The following is a 17,848-nucleotide window of genomic DNA, read 5'->3' as shown; positions in this document are numbered from 1 at the left end:
TTCCGGCGGAAAGCGGAAGGAGGACGGGGTGGCGGCGCTGGCGCGAGGGAGGGAGGGACGCGTGACGTCACGGGCCGAGAGGAGCGTCATGTGAGCGGGGCTCCTCCGCGGGAAGGCCGCAGGGGGCGTGGCGGGGGCGTGGCGGGCGCGCGGAGCCGTCGTCGCCCCCTCCCTTTGCGCTGCGGCTGAGCTACGCGCTGCGCGGGGCTCCGTTGCGCGCCCCGTTTGCAGGATCGGTGCAGCCGGTGGGGGAGCTTCTTTGCCTCCCCGGGCTCCGTCCTGGAGGTCTTCCATGCCAGACCCACCCAAAGGTCTTCCATGGGAGATGCAGCCCATCCAAAGTGCTTCCTTGGTCAATAGGTTCTCCTGCTTGAGCAGGGGGCTGGACTAGAAGACCTCCAAGGTCCCTTCCAGCTCTATCCTATCCTATCCTATCCTATCCTAATATTCTTCATGCAAACGCCTCCATGGTAGATGTCCACCATCTGAAGTTCTTCCGTGGTACCCAGTCAAAAAAAGTGCCTTTCAAGACCCTTTTTCACATTTACAACCATCGTGGCATCCACGTGGTCACCTGATCCAAACTGAGACCCTTGGCAATTGGCATGTACTTAGGACGGTTGCCCCGTGATCCTCTTTTGCGACCTGACCAGCACAGTCAATGGGGAAGCCAGATTCACTTAGCAACTGCAGAGATTCGCTTGAAGTGGGGCAAAACTCACTTAATAGCTGTCTCGCTTAGCAGCGGATATTTTGGGCTCAATTGCAGTTGTAAGTGGAGGACTATGTAATCATGTCCCACAAATACTCAAAGTGATAGAAAGGGTCAAGATTTCTTGAGGAGCCCCCAAGTTGTTTTCATGCCAGTCGGTTTGCCTTTGTTTGCAGGCGTGCAAAGATGAGTTATTGCAAATTACTCTCTTGACTCACTGTAAGTGGAAAGTAATGAGTCACTCCCTTGGTTTATCCGACTTTTTTCCAGTATTTTGGGCTTCTCTGAGTCTATTTTTCCATAAAAACGTCATTTTCAGCCTTTCCCTTGTTACAAATGTACAGTACTCTGTGGGTGTGCTTTAATAAAGACATAATGGCCTTTATTAAAAGCTCTTAAATGTATTGGTAGACAGATGCTGCTACAAGAAATTACGTTTATTGTACATACTGTATTATCTTTTCTCAAAATACATGTTTTATATTGATCTTCAAACTACAGGTAGTCCTTACTGTATAGCAGTGTTTCTCAACCTTGACCATTTTAAGGCATGTGGACTTCAACTCCCAGAATTCCACAGCCAGCATTGCTGGCTGTGGAATTCTGGGAGTTGAAGTCCACATGCCTTAAAATGGTCAAGATTGAGAAACACTGCTGTATAGTGAAAGAGAAGGAGAAGGAAGGAGAACTGTGGCATCTCTGGTGCTGTCTGAGCTGGGTTGTTTTCTTGCAGACAGGTAACATCATCAGTGGATGGAGAATGGAGCTAGCTTCTGCCCCGTACTACCTTCTAGCACTGATTATGTTACCTAGCTGGGTCATGAAATGTCTGCAAGAAAACAACCCAGCTCAGACAGCACCAAGGAACCCTCCATTCAAGTTCTCTTTTACTCAAGATTTCCACCTCCGCCTTCAAAAAACTTGCTAAGCCCGCTATGCGTGCTAACTTTCCAGCCAATCGAGGGAGAACATTCTGACATTCTAAAACGCAACAACACCAGGGAGCCTGGCAGATCTCGAGCAGGCAATGTGACAACGATTGATGGAGAGACAGGAGACCAAGCTGGGCGAGTGGGAAGCTTAGGAAATCAAACTGCTGTTGGGAAAAAAAAGAGAGAGAAATTTAAAGTCCTTAAACACTCCCAGAAACAAATTTGTGATGTAAATCTTTCTTCTGAAAGTTAAAAAAGAGAGAGAGAGAGAGAGAGAGAGAGAAAGAGAGAAAGAAAAAACGAACCGTGCATTTGACAAGCTTCTTCCTAAGAGCTTCCGGGCTCTGTCAACAGGCGTGCACGCACACGTACCCCCGTGGGCACACTCGCTTTGCGGACAGCCAAAATTAGTTGTGACAGCTGAAATTCTCCACCCGTTGGACAGCCTTTGACAAGCTATTTTACAAAGAAAAAAAAGAGAGAACGAAATGCACACAGTGGCGTACAAAAGAGAGGTGCCGCTCAGCTTAACGCTGGGGGGTGGGTGGCAGGGCCGTGGGGGGGGGGGTTAAAGTGATACCAGACGCATAATTCAAGCCTTCTTGTGTTGCTAATAATTCAAGCCTTCTTGTGTTGCTAAGGCTCGCCTTACCTAAAGGGACAGCCTGCTCTATTTTTATCTAAATGGCTCAATTACCTCCAAGTCCCACAGAGAAAATTACGATGCAGGGTTTTATCTCTCTCTCTCTCTCTCTCTCTTTTGCTTCTCTCTCCCTCTTCCTCTCCTCTCCGCTGTATGTATTTTGTTTGGTTTCTGATTTTTTGGGAGGGTGGAAAGACTCCTTTTTCCAAGGAGGGGCAGCTTTTAATGGATCCTCCGAACGCGGCGTGTTTTCCAATGTATAACTGCACCCACATCACTTCAAAAGGATGCAGAGACCCCAAGACTCCAGAGTTGTAAGGACAAAAATCTCGAATCGTCCAGGAAAATTCAGCCTGTTTGGGCAGGGGGAACACCAAACACACCCTGACTCCCTTCAGTAACTGGTTTGGTGCTTTTATGCCCCAGCTTTCTTGCAAACCACCCCCCTCATCCATCCATCCTTCCTTCTCTGCCTTTTTCAACCCACTGTAATAGTAGCTTGTTTTGCACTTCACTCTTGTCTCAATGAGAAAATATCCCCTTTTTTCCCACACCTTGCCTTCTTGATTCCAAACCCTGCAATCGGTCTTTTGCAAAGGGCCCCGGGAAGTATCTATTTTTCTGCCTTTTGCCATGTTTTATGTTTGCCATTCTTCCAATTACCCCGCCAGGGGGGCTTTGCTTGGACCAAGACCGGGCCAGGCTATTTACGCCTCTCTTGGTCCTTGAGATCATGCAGGGAGAAATTAGTGATTTATTTGGAGTGCCTGCTGTAGCTTCGCCATCCACCCAAGTGTTTGTTTTGATTAGCAGCAGGGGGAAAGCAAAGGAAACAATGCACCCGAGAGCGGGACCATTAGAGAAAGGCTGAGTCCACTTCAGATGGAGAGAATACGGCGGCATTAAAAGCAACAACAACAACAACAAAAGTTGCTGAGGAAAGAAAGATCTGTACAGGTAGTCCTCGACTTACAACCGCAGCTGAGCTCAAACTCTCCCTTGCTAAGCAAGACATTTAAGAGAGTTTTGCCCCATTTTACCACTGCAGTTGTTAAAGTTAGCAACCCGGTTGTTAAATGACTTTGCTTCTCAGAAGCTTGCAAAAAGGGGATCGTGTGACCTGGGACCCTGCAACCGTCGTAAACGTGAATCAGTTGCCAAGCATCCTAATTTTGATCACGTGACCATGGGGAGAATGCTGCAAGGGTCATAAGTCCCCCTTTTTTTGCAGTGCTGTTATAGCTTCGAACGGTCACTAAATGAGCTCCTTTTTGCTAAGCGCCCGAGTGGACCTTGGCCAGGCCCCTTCAATGCTTCAAGTATCTTGAAGTGTTTTACCTTCCGTCTTGGGCATCGTGTGATGCACGTTTAATTTAACGATGCAAAATAGTGAAAAGATTACAGTTGCTCTGATCCTTTGGCACAGAGGAGTTCATTTTATGTTCGGAGCAATTAAGCTTTCCCTGGGCCAACCTTTGTGGCTTAACTATTATATACAAAGCACAGTTGGGTCCATATTAAAAAAAAAAAAAAAACCACCCATCTGGACTCAGTTCAATCAAAGGCTCTTAAGACCCGCGTCCTTTTCTCTGCCCTAAATGCAGCTCTCCACATTGATGTGGGATTAACCAGCACTGGGTCCCCGTCAACAGGTAGGAAGTGTTGATCCTGAGCTACAATTAACATCTTATCTACAGGATGTAAGCCGTTCTGATTTTGGGAAGATCAATTCTTTTCCATTTGGGAGCTTCTGTTGGGCATGAAATGGCTCTAAAATCTTTCAGAGGCTGTAACCACCACGACATATGATCATAGCAAACCGGACTTCAACCAGCCCAATAAAACTGATTAATCTGGGGGAGATAATGCTTAGAGAGCCAGAAGACTGGCTAGTCTCTCAAATAAAAATATTATACAATAATGTCATTGCTACAATCCAGTGCTTCTATTCGATGGTCTTTAAAGGAAGCAACATGAGTGTATTATATTCAGAAAAGTTTCACTTCTGGGCAATTAAATAATAGTTTTTATTGAGGGTGCTCTAAGGGGCAGAAGGAGTAAGAAAGGGAATGGAGGCTCAGAAGCTAACATTTGAGGTCTATGTTTAGACTAAAGCTAGGTAGATCCTTGAAATTCACATGTTGCCCGCTTGATGCAGGAAAAGAAAGAAAGAACAGCTTTTCTAGACGGTTGCTGTTTTCTCCTAATGGAGTTCTAATGGAGTGGCCATTTCATTGACAATCAAACCAGAAGAGCACCAGGGTTAGAGGGGTCTGACAGATGGGCCTGTCCAGCCCCAAACATAAAATCCTTTGATTCTGCCTTGGGCTGAGTGGGGTTAAATTTTCTTCCTTGGAAACTAGAAGGGACAATCTCTCTGAGAATCAGTGTTAGGGAGGGGAGGGGAGGGGAAGGAAGGAAGGAAGGAAGGAAGGAAGGAAGGAAGGAAGGAAGGAAGGAAGGAAGGAAGGAAGGAAGGAAGGATCCATATGGTCACCAGAGGTCAAAGAAGACTCATGATCCTGAAAATAAAATATATATAAATTCCCCCTATCCCTGAATTAAATATGAGTCTTACCATGAAGCTGCTGTCCTTCTCACCACTGGATCCCCTGGGCAATCCTTACCCATATTTCCCGGCTGAAAGTCGGAATTAAACCCAGATTTTTCAAGTCAACTTTTCTCTTCCTGGGCCTTGGCTGAAACCCAAACCAGCTTGGATTTTCCCAAGCTGACATTGAGAAGAAGGCATCTTCTCCAGATCTTTCCAAGCCAAGCCCTCCGAGAAGAACATCTTGGCCTCTGGTGAGAAAACCTGCTGCTTTCCAAAGCACCTGAAGACAGACAAGAAACAACGGATGGAAACTCATCAAGGAGAGAAGCAACCTAGAATTAAGGAGAAACTTCCTGACAGTAAGGACAATTAACCAGTGGAACAGCTTGCCACTAGAAGTTGTGGCTGCTTCATCACTGGAGGTTTTTAAGAAGAGACTGGACAGCTATTTGTCTGAAATGGTTTAGGGACTCCTGCTTGAGCAGGGGGTTGGACTAGAAGACCTCCAAGGTCCCTTCCAGCTCTATTCTGATTGATTGATTGATTGACTGACTGACTGATTGATGGCACTCAGTCCCCTTCCCCTCTATGTGTGGCCTGAGGGGGTTACGCTCTGCAAGGTCATGGTGATTTTGATGTGGGTTTTTTTTTTTTTTTTTTTTGCAAATCTATCCCTACCACCATCTGCCACCATCTTCCACGTTATCGAAATATCCTCATCTCCGTCCTCTTTTTCTCCCCATGCTCGCTGGATCTGGGGCACAGGATTTACGGCCACACCTAAAAGACCATGTTATTAGCAACATGTTGCTGAGCAAGGGTCAATATGTCATGGCATGGCCTTCATCGATTGCACGGTCTTCTCCCCCCCCCCCCGAAGTAGAGAAAAAGTTAAAACTTTGCCCCCAAGGCGAAAACAGCTTGTCCTGAGTCAAATGGTCTTCGGCATCCTTTACCCCACTGCCCATTGCCTGACCCAGCTGCCTCTCAGCTTCTGAGTGGAGACTGGAGAATTCAAGGTGGTCGTTGTTAAAACATGGCTTCCAGGGTGGGGAAAAAAAAAAAGCTGTGGGCCCAAACTGGTGACCTTCAAGATGAGAGTCCCTTTCTGGTTCCGATTAATCAGAACCAGCACAGATATATTCCCCCTTTTTTCCCTGGAGCTCTTCAGAGTTCATTGTCCACCAATCAATTTCATTTTGTTTTGGGAACATTCTGAATACCTGGGAGTTTCCCAAGAGTTTGACCTTGGGATGTTGGGATTGTCCTGGCCTGCACTGGCTCCCTTGAATCTCTCCATTCCCTCCCAAGCCTCCCTTGCGTACTTCCTCCGTTTCGGTTGTCTGGCTGCAAGCGGGGGGCCTGGGGAGTCAGCCATGACACATAGGGTGGGGATGAGTAAGAGATGTGTCTTTGTGCTGATCAGAGAGAGACTAGCTGTTCCAGTCCCTGGTTTGCCTTAGTGCATCGTAGGTTAATCTCTTCGTCCATGTTTCCATCTTCAGGGAGTGTCGCTCCTAGATATTTGAACTATTATTTGAACTGCGATTAGTAGCACACATTGATGAACCATTGAGAGACAGGGCTTTATACGTTAGTAACTGAAGCTCACCTGCAGAGTCCTGCAAGCAAAGTCAATGGGGAAGCCTGCGGGAAGTCGAAAGTCATTTCTATTCATGATGGTACTGTTTGTCCCTGCAGATAAAGAGTTATTGACAAAGGATGACCTTAGGTTGTCTGCTTCCCCTTCAAAACCCAACCCAGGAAGGCAGAGTACATGCTGTCCTTGACTTACGACCACAATTGAGTGAATTAAGTGAATCACGGCAGTTGTTAAGTTAGTAACGTGATTGTGAAATGAATCTGGCTTCCACGCTGACTTTGTCAGAAGGTCACAAAAGGGGATCACATGACCCCAACCATCATAAATGTGAATCGGCTGCCAAGGGTCTGAATTTTGATGACGTGACCACGGGGACGCTGCAACCATCGTAAGGGTAAAAAACAGTCCTAAGTCACTTTTTTCAGCACTGTTTAACTTCAAACTGTCACTAAACAAATTGTCATAAGTCAAGGACTACTTGATCTTGCGAAAGTGTGGGATTGTGTCTTCCTCAACTTGACTGGTCTGGAAGACCCACTGCTCATTTGTAGCTATTTCCTTTTTTCTCTGAAACCCTTTCTGAGTTGTGCAAGCAGCTCCTGTCACTAACCTACGTGTGTTTCTGTGTGTGTGTGTATGTTTTGCGCGGCTCTCTCTCCGTGCTCTTTGCTGGTGACTTCTGTCCTTGATATGCTCAGCCCATGAATGAGATATTATTATAGCGAATAGAGAGAGCTATTAAAGAGAAGAATAATCTACTTTCTCTGCCAAACAATGCCGGTTTTTGCTAATTCTCTGCAACGTTTGGGTCCCATCTGGCTGGCACAGTGTGCGCCAACGTCTCCGGTCCATTATGCGACTGCTTGCCTGTTTGAACAATTTTCCCTCTTCGCTGCCTCCCCTCCTTCGCTTCCCATTCTTCTCTATCGTTTAATAGGCTGAACAGAGACTTGCTTAATCGAGTAATGTCAAATATGTGCAAAACAGACCAATAAAAAACTAATGCATTTCCCTGCCTTTGTCTGCTTGTCTCTCAAGTGCCTAACATTTTCCACTGGAAAGCCCACTTAAAACACATCACCAACAATTCAACACAAAACCACCACTTGTTGGTTCAATCCAGGCGTCTGGCTACCCTGTTTCTCCACTTGTCTTTTCTGATTTTGTTTTGCCTTCCGAGACGCAACCTGGGGAAGGATGAGGCCAGCGCTGAGCACCATTCGCTCCCCCCATGGGACCTTGACGGAGGGGGTGCTGTGTGCCGGGAAGGATGGGTCCCCCTTGTTTTTAACCCTTGCGCGATGCTCATCAAGAGCTACAGATTTACCGCAATGGCCTTGAGCTGAAATGTGTGTTTTGATTAAAACAAAATATGGGTGGAGGATAACAGCAGTAAAAAGGACTTTTATGGGTATGAAAGAGCTATTTATTGGAACTTGTTTCAAAAGAGGACGAGCCAGAGAAGTATGGTGGCCCTTGACTTACAACATATATATATATATATATATATATATATATATATATATATATATATATATATATATAACATTTGAAGTTACAACAGCCCTAGAAAAAGGGACTTAGGGCCATTTTTCACACTTACGACCGTTGCAGTGTTCCCACGGTCACGTGATCAAAAGTTGGAGGCTTGGCAACTGACTCGTATTTATGATGGTCGAGGCGTCCCCGGGACCAAGTGATCCCCAGTTATGACCCTCGGACAAGCAAAGTCAATGGGGAAGCCAAGATTCATTTAACAATGGCACTGATTCGCATAGTGACGGTGGCAAGAAAGGTCGTACAATGGGGCAAAACTCACTTAGCAACTGTCACACTGAGCAAGCTGAATTTTGGGGATCGATTGTGGTCGTATGTTGAGGACCACCTATAATTGAGGTTCATGTCGCACCGCTCGGCTTCCCCTTCTCAACCCTTTGGATGTCGGTGTGGCTGATCCTTAATGCCCTGCGATGGTTTGACCACGTCGTCATGCGGAGCGAGGGGTCTCCCTCGGAGGAAAGACGCCAGGACCGTCCGTCCCTCTGTGCCCACATCAACCCATGAGGCTCAGAGAAGCCGCCGGAGCCCCACAGGCTGACGACATGCGCTCCAAGTCAAGCTCTCCCATAATCCCAGAGGTCATGCCGGTGACCTTCCCTGGCAGTCTTTCCCCAAAAGTGCCTGGGGGGGGGGAAGAGGCCATTAGGGCACCGAGGGCTACGGTTACCCAAATCCAATCAAACTTACCTGTCGGATCAGGGGCCTCCTGGATATTTAAGCCCGTCCTCCATTAGGACTGGAGAGGGGGTTGGCTGGAAAGAGCCCGGCCAGGCCCCAACTGACCACTGCGATTGAGTGACCAGATGCCATCAGGGTACTTTCTGTACGTCTCTCTCGGCCCGCTTTCTTGGCGGGGAGGGACGGTCCCACGGGACAGCCCCGGGCGATGGCCTCTGTGCCCTCGCTGGCTTGGGTTCCCCGTCCTGCCTCTCCCTCAGGTGGTTCCCAGGACGGGGAAAAGAAAAGAATAGCTGCTTTCAGCAGGCCCAGGGACGGCTCTGACAGAAGGAGATGTCAGCCAGGTCCCCCACAAAGCCATCTTGTTAAGGGATTTACAAAGGAGAATTTTGCCGCCGTTCCTCGGAGCTTCGGGCGAAACGGCCCCCAAAACGGCTAAATTCACAAACTGGCTTTGTGAGGCTCCTCTTCTCCTTCTGGGGCAGGTTTTTTTCCCTCCCCCCTCCATCCCCCAATCTTTTTGCATGGCGCTTCAGGCTCAATTATCCAAAGGGCCACTTTGGGGGAGGAACCTAGAGGTCATCTATCCCAGCCCCGGGAGGTTTATAGCAGCTGCAAAGCAAGTCAGGGATAATGAATGAAACCCTGACTCCATTTGGGGTCATTTAGGACCCAGCAGTGAGCAACTCTGAACGGCTGGCTTTCCGTGGAACGAAAAAAAAAACAGGAAAAATTTCAAGCCAGCTTTTAACATGCCACAATCCCGAGGTAAGAAACTTTGAGAGTTTTCCCAGCTTTGGGAATGCAAAGGGCTTCGGTCCCACGTGCCGCCAGCTGGCCGCTGTCCCTTGTCGGAGACGTTGGAAGCCCACCTGCGGAGATCTTCTGCAGCTGGGGAAGATTAGCCTCTTCTCCAAGACCAAAGCCATTAACTTCTTCCAATAGGCTATCACTTCCGCTAGCAAAGCCGGGAGATGAGTTATTGATTGAAAATGACCCCGGCAAAGCCCCCTTTTGCTCTGCAGCCTGAGAAGAGTGCAGATCAGCCCAAGGCTGAAGCCAACGGGATGGTCCCCAAACAGCTGCCGGGCACCGTCGGCTTTAGGTGACCCTGCGGTGGAGCGCCAGGGGAAATCCGGACGGCGAGAAGCTTTATATCCAAACATATGTTATTCCTTGTACTGTATCCATCTTCCTTTAAAATATTAATAGAATCCACAATGGCCCGAGAATCAGGGTCTCCACTAGATAATTGACAGTCAAGCTGATCCTAAGTTAATCAACTAAAATTAGCAAACTTCGTCAAACTTCCTCAACTGCCTCTCCAAATAAGTTACTCATTGTCCTCCTCTTCTTCGAGACAGCCCCTCAAATATTGGAAGACTATATACAGAAAAACAGAATTGGAAGGGTCCTTGGAGGTCTTCTAGTCCAGCCCCCACCTTCAGGCGCTTTGGAGGCCGGCCCCCGTCTTCTCTGTGACTTGCTTATGTGATGACAGTGACTTGATTAAGTTGCAAAAAGACTGTGGTTTGATCAGCTGGCCAAATCCTCAATGCATTCTGCTCAAGTAGAAAATGCAGAAGAAACTAAACCAGATTAACATAACTGGAAGGAAAAAAAAATCAGAGGATGATGGCAAACAAATTTAGTAAATAAAATAAGTTGAATCTCGCTTAAACAGGATTTAAGTTGGCCTTCCCATCCAGGGTCTTTCATCCTACCAAGCCATGCAGGCAAAACAAATAATAATAATTGTTTTTCCTCTCTGCTTTTCTCCTGGACCGGTTTCAAAAAAATGGCTTCGGAGACCAAACATTTTAACATTCCTTCAAGCACTATTTTCCATCCTTTTTTACTCTCTTTACCTTGAATCAGATCCTCAGCATTGAATCCCCAGGGAAGGTCAAAAGCAGTGCATCAAAATATCAGCAGCGATAAAAATCGGATAAAAGGATTTGGAAAAAAGGAAACGCAGACAGAGAAACTCAACCAGACTTCATAGCAATTAAGCCAAAGACATAATCACCTAATGGTTGGTGATTAAAAGGAAAATGCTAATTTTTTTTTCTTGCTAAGCTATTATAGGTAGAATGAGGGCTCATTTTGGGTGAAATCCAACCGCGGCAGTATTATGTTTTTGTTTTCCTTGCACATACAAACAAAAAATTGCCAATTCTGAACAAAATGCAGGGTGTCCTTCAGATGGCCCAGGAATTTTAAAAATAGCTTAAGCAATGTATGATGTGTGAGAAGATGAAACCACCACCACCCCCCCAACAAAGTAAAGAAAGATGAATACAAAGGGTGCCACTTGTTAGAATTGTTGAAATAACGACGGAAATATTTTAATAACATTTTGGTTCCTAGGAAGACTCCCTTGCTTTCCGGCAGCTTGCCGCCTCGGCTATTGAGAAGCGTAACAAAACAGGCCTAGGGAAGGTGGATAACCGTCACCAATTATCACCGGGATGATGAGAGCCAGGAAGAAATTAGCAGAAGAGGAAAGACTGAGCTTTTGGGCCTCTGGATTGCTATTAATTCTGAGCCGGGCTGACCTTGTCGCAGAGCCGATGATATTCTTTCAGCCTGTGTGCCAACCGAAGGGAGGGAGAGAGAGAGAGAAAGAGAGAGAAAAGAAAGGGAGAAAAAATAATTATGAATTTACATGTAACACACAAAGATTTGAGGCAATTAAGCAACGTGAAACAACAATAAATAAGAGGGGTTTTGTTCCTGTGTTTTTTTCTTTGACTCCTGCCTGCTAAACATAGCCTTTTCTGTCTGTCTGTCTGTCTGTCTGTCCATTCTATATCAACCCCTTCTCTGCCTGTCTGTCCGTCCATCTGTCTGTCCATCCATCCTGTAGCTAGTTATCAATCCATCTGTCTATCTTACTGCCTGTCCTATCCCATCCCATCCTATTCTATTTCTCCATCCATCCATCCATCCATCCATCCATCCATCTCTCTAATTTCTCTCTCTAATCTCTCTCCTTTCTAATCTCTATCCATCCATCCATCCATCCATCCATCCATCCATCCATCTCATACCTAGTTCCCTCAACCATTCATCCTATAATGTAACCTAGCAGACATACAGAATGCAGAATAGCAGAGTTGGGAGGGAGGGACCTTGGAGGTCATCTAGTCCAACTCCCTGTCCAGGCAGGAAGTCCTATACCATTTCAGGCAAATGGCAGTCCAATCTCTTCTTAAAAATCTCCAGTGATGGAGCATCCACAACTTTCGGAGGCAGGCCGTTCCACTGGTTAATGAGCGGACGAGACCTAGTGTCTTTAGGGAATACAAACCTAAGAGAATTGATGTTGATGAATCCAGTAGCATCTAAGGGTTCGTAACTCCCTTGAACATCCATGCTGAATGACAAGAAGAGAAAGGATGAGTCAGAACAGCAATGTCAGGTTTGGAAAGAGATTGGGATTTTACTCAAGAGACCTCTGCGTAGTATCTTAAGCCATGGTTAGGGCAGAAGAAGCAGGCCCGCATTCATCCGAGTGCCAGTACTCCTGCGTTTCCAAGGTGTGAAATTGCACACAACACAAACCCTCATGCAGGAAGGACCGGGCAGATGTGGCGGCCCAAAAATAAGAGGGACAATTTAGCAATCGCAAGACGCCAGAATGAAACATTAGCTAATTACAGGCCGTCCTCACAAAGAGCAGTTGGTCGCCAAGCACCTAGATTTTAATCACCTGGCCTTGGAGATGCCGCAATGGTGTGAAAAATGGTCATAAGCCATTTTTCTCAGTGCTGTTGTAACTTCAAACGGCCACTAAATGAACTGTTATAAGTCGGGGACTGCCTGTATAAGGCATGGAAGACCAAACATTCAGACCAAATTAGGATTGGGGATGGTCTTAATAGCCTGCAAGGTGGAGTTTGGTCAACACCTCCCTGTGAAGCCAGAGTCCTTGTCCCTTGACAAAGCCACCCCTGTTTCCCTCCCATCAAAGGCTCTCAGCCTTCACCCGTGTGGAATTCACTCCTGGCACACAATCACCTAATTTAAAAGCGATGTCTTTCCACAACCTTTGACTTGAGAGCGTTAGCCTCAGAAAGACCCTTTTGTTGGGTGAAACGCCGGCCCATTAATTATGGGGCAATAAAAACAGGCCGCATAATGTTCAAGGCACTCAAGGTCTTGCACACAACCTCTTTCTTTTCTTCCTCCTCCTATTGCTCCCTCTATTTCTCAACACCCCCACCCCCCAGTTAAATTTTTTCCCCCTCCCATTTTTTCAAAGGACAAGAGCACCCCTTGGCTGACTTGTCGAAAGAGAAATTGTCCCTTCATCTAACCTTTAGCTTAATCCTGAAGCAGATGTCCACGTTCTACTCAACTGGTTGTCTGTAAGAACGGGCCCTTTTAGCAGAATAACCTAAGAGTTGGAAGGGGTCTCAGAGGTCTTCTAGTCTAACCCCCTGCTGAAGCAGGAGACCCTATCCCATCCTGGTCAAGTGGCTGGCCAATCTCTTCCTAAAAAGGTGATGGAGCACTCACAACATGTGAAGTTCTTCCAGAGTGTTAGAAATTTATACAACAGGTGGAGGCAAAATGTTTCTGGTTTAGCATTTGGGATAGCAAAAAGGGTTTGCAATGTTCCTAGTGGCATGCTGAGTTTTTTTTTTCCTTTCTCTTGCTACTTCTCAGAAATGTCACAAATATATCACTTTATAAGGCCACACTTGGAATCCTGCATCCAGTTTTGGTTGTCACGATGTAAAAAAAGATGTTGAGACGTCTAGAAAGAGCGCAGAGAAGAGCAACAAAGATGATCAGGGGACTGGAGGCTAAAACATAGGAAGGACAGTTGCAGGAATTGTCTAGTTTAATAAAAAGAAGGACGAGGAGGGACATTTTCTCACAAGAAGTTGTAAGAAAACACTCTGGGGGGGACTGGAATTAAGCCTGCAACAAAAATCCCGCGTGCTTGTTCAGCCCCCAAATTGGACTGCGAACCGGATTCACTTCTCATGACAGAAGCAAAGAGGAGGAAATTAAATTCGAAATAAAAGAGTACCTTTTTTCCTCTTCTGCAAACTGCAACCCTCATATATATTTTTTTGAAAGGGGAGGGGAATTTTTTTTAAAAAAAAAAAGAGAGAGACAGTTTACAATGACTTTACCTCCCCCAAAGGGCTATAGAAAAACCTCTGAGCTTTTATTTTTGCTCATTGAAGTGGTGCTGACCTGCTCTGTAATTATGTTACTTTCTACCCACTGTGCAAAGGCATTTTTCGGCGTTACATCTCTTGCGGCACCCGCTTCAGTTCCCATGATGCCGTCACTCAAATGCTTTTCAACCCAACGAGGTAGAAATCAAGAAGAAAAGAAAAATGGCTAACGGCACAGTGAGAATAAATGTCCCTGGGTTCTTTTTTTTTTTTCCCCCGCTCCTTTTTCCTTTGCGCTCTTTCTTCCTTCTCCCCACCCCGCTCTCTCTCTCTCCCCCTCTCTCTCCCTCTCCCTCCCTCCCTCTCTCTCTCTCTCTCTCTTTTAACGTTATTCACTTAATTTCACTGCGTGAGAATGCAAACGATAATGAAAGGTTGGGATGAATTATTAGAAACTGCTGATTTTTAAGGGGGAGGAAAGTCAGATCCAGAGGAGAGAGGCATAATTTGACATTTAGTCTGACTGATCTAAACTGATTTGGGTATATTTATGGTTTATAAAGCATTTCGAAGGATTGAAAAGGGAACGAAGAGACAGAAATAAAAAAGAGAAGCAGACGAGTGTATGTGATATATGTATGTATGTATGTATGTATGTATGTATGTATGTATGTATATGTATAAAAGGCTGAAAGCTTAATGAAAAGTGAAAATACTTTTCACTTTTAAACAAGACCTTTGCTTAATTGTGTGGATTTTTTTTTTCATGCCTCTCAAAATTCAGTAAGGGTGACAAAACAGAAGAGAAAGCCAAAGTTAAGAATATATAATGTCAAGGTGGAAATTTTAGAGCTTTTAAATCTTGGGGGCATTTTTACCACAGATGTATAGAAAACTCAGGGCAAATTTAAAAAAAAAATACTTATTTAAACTACGGAAGTCTCTTTCACGTGGCATATTCTTAAAAGTCTATTCTTAAGTTGCCACTGTGTGAGCGGTGGGGAAAGAGTTATTTATTAGTTGGGCTGGAGTGGAGAAGTTCTATTCTGCAGCACTTCCCAAGTTAGCTCAAAATGAAAATTGCTCTTTTCCCAATACGATTCTCCGGAGTTTTCTTCAACAAGATTTATTGAGGTGAAAGGAACAAAGTGGCAAGATTTCCACTGGAGGTTTTTAAGAAGAGAGTGGATAACCGTTTGTCTGAAATAGCTTTCTGCCAGAGCAGGAGATTGGCTAGAAGACCTCCAATTCTCTTATTCTGTTTATTCTTTCTGGTTTCCTTTCTAACAATCTCCTGTGAGCCAGTAAGAAGATGAGTCTCTTTTTTGCTAATGGAGAAGCTTGAATTCAAAGCACAGAAGGGTTTATTATTGCTAGCTATGCATAAGAATCTGGTCAACTGAAGGTCAAAGCTAAACTGGGACTAGATGAGGGTCAATGGAACTCAAGGAGGGCTGGACCTGGGTCTCTTGTGGCTGTGCAGTGATTTCAAATGGATGACATGTTTAACACTGCCCTCCAATTCAGCCTGTTTCATCTCCCATAGAGATGGCTTGTGGGCGGATGGTTCTCCAGAAGCTTTATCAGTCTGGGAATTATACTTGAGGGACTCACCTTACAAGCTCTTCATTGTACAGGGATTGGGGCGATTCCCTTCCCAAAACGTAGACGTTACCCTTCAAGACACAGAGCTGGACTTTTCCATCCACCAGGTCTTGGGAATGGCTGATGCAACGACGGATGAATTCGCCTTCGGGGCTGAACCAGAAGCCTACCACAAAGAAAGAGATCGCTCTGAGCAGCAGCTTAAGTTTTTGGAGGGTCCTTCTTACCCGATTCGCTTGCTGTAGGTCCTTTGCAAACACAGGCACCCGCGTCTCTGTTCAAGGCACACAAAGCCAGGATGATTATTATACATGTAACATTACCAAAGACCATCTGGAGAAGACCAGAGACTAGGGCAGATGGCTAAAGAGCAAAAAAGATCCTGCCTCACCTGTATTATCAAAAGATAAAGGCGGAACAGGATGACCATTTCTAATCCCCAGGAGAAGGAAGAGGAGCAGGGAAAGAAATCCTCCTTTTCAAAGGAGAACCTTCAAAGGAAAGTTCATCACAAGGAGCAGGCAGGGGACACCCCCCCCCCTTCTTTCCCTGTAATTAAGAAGCTACAGTAGAAACAGTGGCGCCTTTCTGCCTCAGACTGGTCTTCCTCTTTTTAGTTTCTGCAAGGCAGGCCCAAGTCTCTATCACACTGGGACATCTGTACCCATATGGTGGAGATCTCTCCCTTCCTCTCTTGCTTCCTTTCAATTCTCAAGTAACCTTTTCCCCCTCGCCAATTCAAGGAACCGCATCTCAATTTTCGTTCAACTATAGGCCAGGCTTTGTTGCTCCCGCTATGAGAAGACAATAGAGGCCAGATACCCTACACTGATCCTCAAGTTTCATCCTTGTTCTTGGAATAAGCCAGCGACTTAATCACTTCCTCTAGGGAAGGGATCTTCAAATTTTGGGAGCCAAGGACCCGTTAAGGATCTCAAAAGTTTCTTGTGGAAGCTGTCACTAAGGAGCTTCAGCTTCCATGGTGGTTTTTTTGGACAGAGACACCAAAGTCTTGAAGGCATCATATTTCATACAAGAAAGCCAACATAGGTTGTCATGCATTGGACAGCCAGTTTGGTCTAGTGGTTGAGGCAGCAGGCTATAAAGCAGGAGACTGGCTGGGGAATTCTGGGAGTTGAAGTCCACAAGTCTTAAAGTTGCCAAAATTGGACACTCTTGATTTGGACTGTATGATTAGCTTGAATGGGATGGAACAGAACAGCATTTCTCGCAATTAGGTCTTCGGAACATGGAAGTCGCCATCACAACGATGGAAAGTTGAAGACCGTTTGGATGGGGTTTTGTCAAAGTCTTCCACATCTTAATCACGACTCTTCAACTTTTGAATCTGTGATTCTGCATATCCTGCTGTTTATGCTGGGCTCAACAAGTGTGATATTTGGGGTGGAAATGTGTATCTTTGCATTCCCTAACAAACTTTTGGCACAGAGTAGAAGCTTGTTTTGTATTTTAATTCAGAAAAGGGACCCTGCCTTGGCTAAGTCCAATATTTATGGAGATGTTCGCAAATGGGTGTTTTGGAATTGTCAAATGACCCATTTGTTAAGGACCAGCTGAGATCTACTCAAGCTTAGAGGTCTTTGCTTTCATTCCTATTTGCCCTCTTCGCAATGTTCTCTCTAGTCAACGGGATCCAACTCATGCTAGACTGATTTTGTAGATGGTGACTGCAGCAAGATTATTATACGCGCCATGATGGAAGAATAATGAAATGCCCACAATGGAGGGGTGGATTGTGAAAATGTCAAATTTGCAGAAATGGCAAAATTGACATGCTTGGTGTGAAGGAGAAAGACACACACACACACACACACACACACACACACACACACACACACCAACTTTTCTGAAAGACTGACTGGAAGCTTTGTGGGGACTTTCCCTCCCCTCTCTTTTTCTTTCTTTCTTTCTTTCCTCCCTCCCTCCTTCCCTTCCTATTCTCTTCCATCTTTCTTTTCTTCCTTCCCTCCTTTCTCTCTTTCCTTCCTTCCTCCTTTTTTCCTCTTCTCTTTCTTTCTTTCCTTGCTTCCCTCCCTCTTTCCCTCTCTTTTTCTTTCGTTCCTTCCTCCCTCTCTCCCTCCTTCCCTTTTCTCTTTCCTTCTTTCTTCCCTTCCTTCCCTCCCTCTTCTCTTCCATCTTTCTTTTCTTCCTTCCCTCCTTTCTCTCTTTCCTTGCTTCCTCCTTTCCTTTCCTCTTCTTTCTTTCCTTCCTTCCCTCCCTCTTTCCCTCCCTCCCCTCTCTTTTTCTTTTGTTCCTTCCTCCCTCCTTCCCTTTTCTTTCCTTCTTTCTTCCCTTCTTTCCCTCCTTCCCTTCCTCTTCTTTCTCTTTCTTTCCTCCCTTCCCTTTTCTCTCTCTCTCTCTCTCTCTCTCTCTCTCTCTCTCTCTCTCTCTCTCTCTCATTT

At 45.7% G+C, this 17,848-nt stretch overlaps 1 protein-coding gene across 1 annotated transcript in view; it reads right to left on the bottom strand.

The window, feature by feature from the left end:
* Positions 1–10,996: 10,996 nt before the first annotated feature.
* The window catches only part of ASS1 (argininosuccinate synthase 1), a 32,407-nt gene continuing 25,555 nt past the window's right edge, over positions 10,997–17,848 (bottom strand). The window contains exons 13-15 of the mRNA XM_039345158.1: positions 15,435–15,591; positions 11,996–12,061; positions 10,997–11,271 (exon numbers count right to left, since the gene is read on the bottom strand). Of these exons, the coding sequence (XP_039201092.1) occupies positions 11,220–11,271; positions 11,996–12,061; positions 15,435–15,591 (275 nt within the window). The 3' untranslated portion in view covers positions 10,997–11,219. The remainder of the gene's footprint in view (positions 11,272–11,995; positions 12,062–15,434; positions 15,592–17,848) is intronic.

Source organism: Crotalus tigris, unplaced genomic scaffold (assembly GCF_016545835.1).
Source record: "Crotalus tigris isolate CLP2741 ecotype Arizona unplaced genomic scaffold, ASM1654583v1 scf7180000017940.1788314, whole genome shotgun sequence".
Classification (NCBI taxonomy): Eukaryota; Metazoa; Chordata; class Lepidosauria; order Squamata; family Viperidae; genus Crotalus; species Crotalus tigris.
Note: the sequence above shows the minus strand (reverse complement) of the source record. Positions and strands in the feature narration are given on the sequence as shown.